This window comes from Fistularia commersonii, chromosome 1 (assembly GCF_037954325.1).
Source record: "Fistularia commersonii isolate RoL2024-O1a breed Wild chromosome 1, RoL_Fcom_v1.0, whole genome shotgun sequence".
In the NCBI taxonomy this organism is placed as follows: domain Eukaryota; kingdom Metazoa; phylum Chordata; class Actinopteri; order Syngnathiformes; family Fistulariidae; genus Fistularia; species Fistularia commersonii.
In genome coordinates this window covers 21,073,780-21,082,135 of record NC_141284.1, presented here as the reverse complement: position 1 = coordinate 21,082,135, position 8,356 = coordinate 21,073,780, and the positions used below count along the sequence as shown (strand labels likewise).

The 8,356-nt window shown below is 47.0% G+C and overlaps 1 protein-coding gene across 1 annotated transcript; it reads left to right on the top strand.

The window, feature by feature from the left end:
* Positions 1-293: 293 nt before the first annotated feature.
* Positions 294-6,844, top strand: dlk1 (delta like non-canonical Notch ligand 1). The gene is made up of 6 exons (XM_086154324.1): positions 294-423; positions 792-879; positions 1,028-1,091; positions 1,539-1,669; positions 2,301-2,442; positions 5,075-6,844. Exons 2-6 carry the CDS (start codon positions 822-824, stop codon positions 5,862-5,864), a joined length of 1,185 nt encoding a protein of 394 aa, XP_086010450.1. The 5' UTR covers positions 294-423; positions 792-821; the 3' UTR covers positions 5,865-6,844.
* Positions 6,845-8,356: the final 1,512 nt, after the last annotated feature.

Sequence of the window (8,356 nt, the reverse complement as noted above, 5' to 3'; positions counted from 1 at the left end):
TGTGTGTGTGTGTGTGTGTGTGTTTGTCAGAGTGTGTGTGTGTGAAATATAGAAAATAAAGTGTTGGTAAAATTGACCAAAAAATGAAAAATAAAAAAAAAGTAGGAAATGCAGTTTTAGATGCTTCATTAACTTTCTGTCCAGAGCGTCTGGGTCAGTTGCGAAAACCCACCCACACACACACTCTGACACACACAAACACACACACACACACATACGCTGGAAATTATTAAATTCAGACACGTAACGTCTCCCGGGGTCAGACATCCGCTCCTGTAAGGAGGAGGTGGAGGAGAAAGAGGAGGAGGAGCGTGTGTGCAGCGGGACGCCGCGCAGACGCAGCGGTCCAGTCAGAAGCCGCAAAACCCCGTCCGCCAAGGATGACCTGGACCATCTGGACGCGGAGCCGCGGTGCCACCTAGGGTAAGACAGATCGTCAGAGAGCTTGTTGTCGAAGTTGCTGATGCTTCTGCTAGGAGACACCTGGAGATCCGAGAAGAACCTGCCTCTCCTTTGTCTACATTCCTGTGCGTAAAGGAGACGCGTCGCTCTCGGAGCGCCGGCTGGAAATCCAGCACCGGGAGACCGAACTGTCTCCTAAAGGTGTCCCATCCTGTAGACCCTCTAACCGAATGATCTCCTCAGGGGTGCTTTTTTTTCTCACAAAATTAACTTTTTGCCTGTTTTTACGCAGAAGATCCCTCCCACCCCACCCCACCCCCACCCCCCACCCCCGGCTCAGAGGCAGACGCCCACTTGGACTTGAGCCGTTTCTTTCCGTCTGTTTGCAGGAGAGAGCGGGATTCTGCCTAAACACGACGATGCGTCTCGCAGTGGCGGTCCTGGTCCTGGTCCCGGTCCTGATCGGAGTCGCCAAAGGTATCGGCTTATTTGAATGTGATGGTCTGAAAGCAACTCCTGTGCCGCTTCGGAGGAGAAGGAGAGAGACGGGATGAATGTTTCATTGTGTTTTGGGGGGGTTATGATGCAAACATGTGACACGCAGCTGTCCCTGTCCTCCTTGCAGGCTGGGGATGCGGTGCAGGATGCAACACGGAAAACGGGTTCTGTGAGAAACCCGGGAAGTGCAGGTAGGGGGAAGCTCGGAGTGCAGTGGGTGACTGTTCAGGTCAAGTGTTTTTTTTTTGTTTTTTTTTTTAAAACCTTGTTTTCATAAATCACTCCAGCTTTAAACGTCTGATTAATCTGATCATCGAAGCCAAGCGGATCCTCCAGTGTTGCCTTTTCTTCTTGTTTGACAATTGTGTTTGTGCTGAGAGCCAGATCAGTCATTTCTCCCAACAGTAAAAGGTATTAAGTTAAAAAATAAACAAAAAAAAAAACCTTTGGGTTGCAAAAACCCAGCCAGTTTTAAATGCTTCTCTGGCTAAAGCCACTCCTGAATCGTAATGGTGGCATTCAGTATCTGGCAGGATTGTGATGATTAAATCCTAATCTATTCCTGCACAATAGAATAGAGGAGACACACATCTTTATGTGTGGTGTATTAATAGAGCACGACTGCGCCTCTTTTTCAGGTGCAAACCAGGGTGGCAAGGAGAAAACTGCGACCGGTGCGTCCCTTTCCCCGGCTGCTTGCACGGCAAGTGCGAGAAAGCCTGGCAATGCCTCTGCGACGAGGGTTGGGTGGGCAGCCTGTGTGACCAAGGTGAGCCTCATTACGCTTCGACCGCCGCTCGCGTTGCAACCCCCCCCCCCCCCGCCCCCCCCCCCCCACACACACACACACGATCCGATGGATATGGTGAGGTTGGGAGGTGAGTCAGAGCCCCAGGGACCCATGGAGTGAAAGAGAGATGATGGATTTCGGAGACAGGCCAGGGAAGTTAGAGAAGGTTGACAAAGGCAGTTAAAGGACATGTATTAAAACCATCTGTAAAGACATGAAAGATGATCCACCGTGGCCTGAAGCTAAAAGTATGTCCATTTAATCAGTCATAATCAGACGTCATTGCATCGGGTTTTAGTTTCTACTCCTCCAGCAAAACAAAAAGCATGGGAAAATGTTAAAGGATTTTTATTTTCCCGCTCCCGTCTCAATTTGACCCCCTTACGAGCACTCATCCCGTATTCTGTTTGAGCATCGGCCGCTGCTTGTCGGTGGTTGTTCTTAGTTTTGTAACAGCGAGAGGACGCCGTGGCGGGGGGTGTGAGTGAGCATACAGACAGAGGATAACGGGGAGAAAACAAGAGAGGCGCTGGAGACGAGCAGAGGTTACAAGATCTAAAAACATTATTCCTTTTTTTTTTTTTTTTTTTTGCTGTTTGTCTTGCAACAGACACCCGGCTCTGCTCATCTCGGCCTTGTTCTGGGAACGCCACCTGCATCGAGACAGGAGAGGGGGGCTTCCTGTGCGTCTGCCCCCATGGCTACGCCGGGGACAACTGCCAGATGAAGAAAGAACTCTGTCACGCAAACGGGTACCAGCCTCGCTTCATTTTCCATTTCCAAGCAAAGAAACGCCCACCAGCTTCTCTTAATTTTGTTAGTAGCAATAATCAATAATCCGACACGGATAAGTGTTGGTTACTCTCTTGAGGTGATTTGAAAGCGTCCCAAAATAGCGTTTGCCGACTGTAGGCAGCGAGCCAGGGAAACATTGATCCATCTTTTGTTTGTTCTGGATTTTAACGAGGAAGAAGTTGTTTGCGTTCCTTTCAGATAACAATTGTCAATGACATTGTAGAAATTAAATATGTAATGTATTTTTTCGATGCTGTAGGGTCGATGGAAACCACACACAGTGGTTGCAATACACACACTAAGATGCTTCGAGAAGGAGTGTGTTTTTTTTACTGCCCCCCTTTGACCAATACAAGACAACCAACGCAAGTTGAGAAAATAGCCGGCTGGGATTCTTTCACTTTTAAAATCACGACGGAGCCTCCATCTAGGGTTGAGCCAAATTTTATTTATACGCAGCTGAATCACAACCCAGTTGTGAGGTCAAGTCTGGATCACACTCTTTGAAATCATCGACAGAAACCCAGCGTCACCCAATGAGCGAGCACTCTGCAACAGCGGGAAACAACCGCCTTTTTCCCAACGTAGAAAACACATGTGGCCTTTTGCTTTGACCAAGAGATTGAAAGCAAAAGTGGTAGATACAGAAGTGGTGTTACGGTTGGGAGGAACAAATGATCCAATACTAATTGTAACGGTAGTGCTACCAATGCTGATAGTTGAATTTGTACAATGGTAGATTTAAGATTCCTAATAGAAATAACAATGGCGGATGCCTGGTGAGACGCTGCCGTGGATCAAGGCACGCCCCTGGGAACCCGAAAAATGAGAACGCCCAGGGACTCGGGAGAAGATACCAGGTTGTTATCGTGCATTCATGATGGGATACAAGAGCAGACGCGAAAGGAAGAGCAGGGGGAATTTAAGATAGGATTATTTTGTAAATTGGACGGTTGTCAAAGCTCCACTTTTGCTTTCATTTTTCCTGGAGAGCAGCATCCTTGGAGACGATCAACGTGTCGTCGCCTCGCTCGATGAAAAGCTCGGTGACGCATGTTGAAATATTTCACTCAAGTAAAGGCATGATCAGCATGATCGGCAGATAAATCACAGCGGTATCGTTATTACATTTTTATGGTGAGTCGAGCGACGGTTTGAAACGGAGGGCATCTACCCCTGTCTCGCTTCTGTGCAGAGAATAATCAGCCTTGGTTTCAGCAATGGGGTGTCCCTTTAGGACCTTGAAGCCTTTGGTTCATTTGCATTTTTCCAGACAGGGCTGATCCCCGGAATCCGTCCCCATCCCCTTCGGTGCATATAAGAGGCTCTCTGGGGGCGTGCGGCTTGCTGACTCTGGACCGCCGTCTCCGTACCCCGTCATGTTTGCTCAGGCGGCCTTGTTACCCACTTGAAAGACACAAATATAATTCAACAGCCTGCAGCTCAGTGCTGTTGAATGTGACAGCTCTCCACCCGAAGCAATTACAGTATACAATTTATGTATAAAAGCCGTCATCGTTCCGTGCATTGCACTCCGGCTTCAATTGCCACGTCAAAGCCCATATTGGGATTTCAAGTTGTGGGAGCACCACAGCTGTCATCCCTCAGACGGGCAGAGACAGAATGTGGGGGATTAGAATATTAACATGATCTGTTGGATATTGATCTCCAGTGCGTTGACTTATAGAAGCCTGTCTGGATTGATTGGCTTTGCTTTATATGTGTATGAAGGGCATTTATTGCAGGGATCCTTTCATATGTGAGTGTGTGTGTGTGTATGGGGGGTATATTTACATATATGACCCAACAAGTTACTTACAAAATCAACACTATAATTATAATTATATGATAGCATTGCATCAAATATTAATCAGCCTGGTTATCTGAGAATGGAGAAATCTGCACTGTAAATCATCCATCCATCCATCCATCCATCCATCCATCCATCCATCCATCCATCCATCCATCCATCCATCTTTATTTCCTAATTTAATTACAGTTCCATAAATAAACAACTAACCCTTGGAAAGTCTGTAAAATTACATATCCTCACCTTCTTAAAATAATTGCCCAAGTCAAAAAACTACTTTTTTTTGTTACCTAATTAAAGTCCTTATTCATCATATGGTTCAGATTTTTGTGTTTTCTGAAGCACTTGAAAAAATGACAAAGGCGATTACTTTACGACAGAGACAAAATATACATGTCACATTTTGTGTGACATTCAACAACAGCTATGTTTGAAGGTACTCCTGCTATCGTTGTCTTATTTTCCCAATGCTGAATAAGACACAAGAATGAACTGAACTGATAATTTATTCTTTCATTAACCTTGGGGAGTTGATTATAGTTCTCCCATGAAAGCTACAGTAAGTATTGTCTGCAGTGGATAAAAATAGGGAAAAAGGGCACTCACCGCAGGCATTCCAGCTATCATGATTTTGCTTTCCTCCCCACAAAATCCACCTTCAAGGGAGATTTAACCCATCTGATAGTTCCACTCGATAAAAAATTCATGGTAAAGCTGTACGACCCCAGATAGTCCAATCTATTTTCACCACGTTGACACTATGCTGTTCTGTCCTCCAGCTCTCCTTGTCATAACGGAGGCACGTGCAGAGACGTGGACGGCCCGGTAGCCTCCTCTTCCTGTTTGTGTCCCCCTGGATTTTCTGGAGACCTGTGTGAGATCGCCGTCGACAGTTGCCATCCCAACCCCTGCATGAACGATGGCAACTGCACGAACCGTGGTCCGGCTTTCCTGTGCGTCTGTCCGAACGGCTTCGCCGGTTCGACTTGTAATGTAAGTCGCAGCCGTTCCGCCTGCGCCAGCGGGCCTTGCGCCAACGGAGGCAACTGTCTCCATCAGCCCGATGGAACTTTCCGGTGCGATTGCCAGAAATGGTTCGCGGGTCCCACGTGCTCGCTGCGCCACAGGCCAAAGCCGGTGTCCAAGATGGTCGGCGCCAGGCCCGTGGACCACAGGGTGTTTGCGCTGACCCCGCAGCACTACTCCCTTCCCGCTCACGCCTTTCACAAGTTGCTCAGACCTCCGGAGAGAGACCTGCTCAAGATCACGCTGAAGGAAACGGTCCATCCACCCGGGGTTCTGGTCACCCACGGCCAGCTGGTGTGTTTCGGCATGCTGGCCCTGCTAACTTGCCTGGTCATCCTCGGCACCACCGGCATCATATTTTTAGGCCGGTGCGAAACGTGGCTGGCCAACGCCAAGTACAGCCAGCTGGTCCGGCAGCAGAGGGAGCACCTGCTGAGAGAGGCCGGCGGCGCCAGCCAAGAGGAGCTGGAGCACTCGGTAAACATCATCCTGCCGGAGAAGATCAGACTTACCAGCTTTGGAAAGCACTACACCTCCATTTGATCATCCCTTCCTGTCTCCTCCCTGGAAGGAATTCGACTCGAGGGTCAAAAGATAGCAGCAAATCTAAAACCGACGAGAGATTATGGACGTCTATGAAATTTATTCGAACGCCCAGTTCACTGGAGTGTGTGTACAGACGGGCCTGTAAGTAAACTGCTGAATGGATTATAGAAAATACGTTATATACAATGGGATGATAATGTCTGGTTTAGCACATAAATAGCGTCTGTAGTAATAAAGTTATATAGCCGCAGCCATCGGTTTAGAGGTAGGAAATGAAAAATGGTAAACGTTAATTACGTGTGCGGTAACGATCATTTTTCAGCATTTTGTTAATCAGTTGGTTTCTTGAAAATTAATTACGGTCATATTTCACAATTATCTCAATTGTAAACAGATAACCCTGCTCTATTCTGAACCTTTCCGTTGCCATCGTCCCTGCGGTTATTGATCAGACTTTTGCACAACCCGGCATCGACCGTCTCCGTAACTGAGGTTTTACAGGATAACCCTGCAAACACGGTCGGCTGAATCTTCTCCAAACACGGCACGTACTTCTGAGGACGGGAATGTGGCATAACGGGTTCTAAATGTCCGGGATGCGTTTGTCTCTTCCGACGTAAAAATGATATAACATGTAAACTGTTGCATGAAAACTATTCCTGGTGAGACGGCAGGGGCCGGAGAGGACGCTCAGCGGTTGAGTGGGTGTTGAACTGGTCGTCTTTTCACGACAACTCTCATTCCGCCAGTGAGACGATGACGTGGTGGGCCGTGTTTATCGTACTTCTATTTTTAGGGTGGCTGTCCCGTTCTCACAGCATCAGGCGGCGTCTTTCCTTCAGTGCTCGTCAAGTAGAATGACTTGTCTTTCCAGCTGAGGGGTTGTCATTGTGAGCTGGAAATCTATTTGCTATCGTGCATTGCTCAGATGATGTTCTGATGTCTATTTATTTGTTTTAATAAAATGTATTTTAAAACAGGGTTTGGGAGTCAATCGCATGGTAACATTGGGTTTGATCGCGAAATCCAACGGCGACTTTGACACCTTGTTCCTCCTTTGTTTTTTTTGTTTGATTTGTTTATTTGTCCTGTTTAGAATCTTGAGATCCATCTGATAAATCCTGGAACCCTGTTATTTCCTCCTCTCCCTCCCTGCTCCCAGGACTACTACGTTACATATCTCAGCCATCGTCTGCCGCTTATCCTGCACTCAGGGTCGCGAAGGATGCTGGAGCCTATCCCAGCTGTCATCGGGCGAGAGGCAGCGTACTGGCGAGCTAGCCAGCCAATCGCAGGGCCAAATATATGGACAAACAACCATTCTTCACGATTTTTTTCCAATCAACCAGCTGCACGTCTTTGGACTGTGGGAGGAAACTGGAGAAAACCCAGCGGAAACCGGGAGTACATGCAAACTCCACACAGAAAGGTCCCCTTTTCGGAATCGAGCGCCGTGAGGCCGAAGCGTTAACCGCTGGGCCATCGTGCCGCCACTTTACATATCTTGTAGTGCGAAATTCAGAGAACACCCATGATATTAGCAGATGCCAGCCACCTTTCCTGGAAACAAGAAGCTGGATTTATTTGCCCCCTACTCATATTCTCTTTCACTTCAGGCCTGGTTTCCCTCTCAGCTAGAAGTATCTGGCTCCACCTGGTGGCCCCAAGGTCTGAATCACCCAGGTGCCTGCTGAGGGAGCAGATCTGGAGTGGAAGATCTGGTTAATATTTGTGTGGAGACGATGCAAATAGATTAGTTATTTCAGCTGCGTCACATCTTCCCCCCTATGTTTGTAATTTTTCTGAACTACAGCTAAAAGTAAATCTCTAAACCAGTCCATATTGCATTGAGTAGCTGTATTTTTGTCTTTAAAAAAATACTGTACACACAAGCGTGCAAAACAAAAAAACACCAGGTGAGACTGCTTAAGGGAGACACCAGATCTCCCCAAGCAGTAACAGCACCAGCTAAAATAGATTTTTTGTTAATTTATTGTGTGTGTTTTCATTCTTACATTCTTGATATGAATATCACTGCAAGACGGGGGTACTGACCTTCATTTTATGTGAAAATATGGAATTGAAGTGATTATATGAAATTCGTATTGGCTTCTTGTGCAACATGTCAACATCTTTTTCACGTATTTCTCTAACAAAGAACTCATCATCTACAGTCCCCTTGCTACTTTCGTATGTCCAGAAAATATTCATTGCAGACAATCAAGAGAGCCAGCGACGCTTTTGTGAGCACTGTATTTTTATTTATTGCAGTTTTAAGAGCAGCCACAGAGCAACTGCAGTATCTTGTAGTCTGGGATGTGACCACAAGATGTCATCCGGTAGAAAGGAGACTGCTGAAGACTGCTGCCCACTGTCAAAGCCGCTGACTCGGTAGGAGATTGGCTTCAGTCAGGGGCCCACCGTCAGTTATATTATCACCCGTTCTTCAAGGCTCTTAATGCATGTGGGATATGAAATATGCACAATTG

Coding starts and splice junctions, on each gene's coding strand:
- dlk1 (XM_086154324.1), top strand. CDS start 822: ATGCGTCTCGCAGTGGCGGTCCTGGTCCTGGTCCCGGTCCTGATCGGA. Junction 1,092..1,538: donor GAGAAACCCGGGAAGTGCAG/GTAGGGGGAAGC, acceptor CCTCTTTTTCAG/GTGCAAACCAGGGTGGCAAG. Junction 1,670..2,300: donor GGGCAGCCTGTGTGACCAAG/GTGAGCCTCATT, acceptor GTCTTGCAACAG/ACACCCGGCTCTGCTCATCT.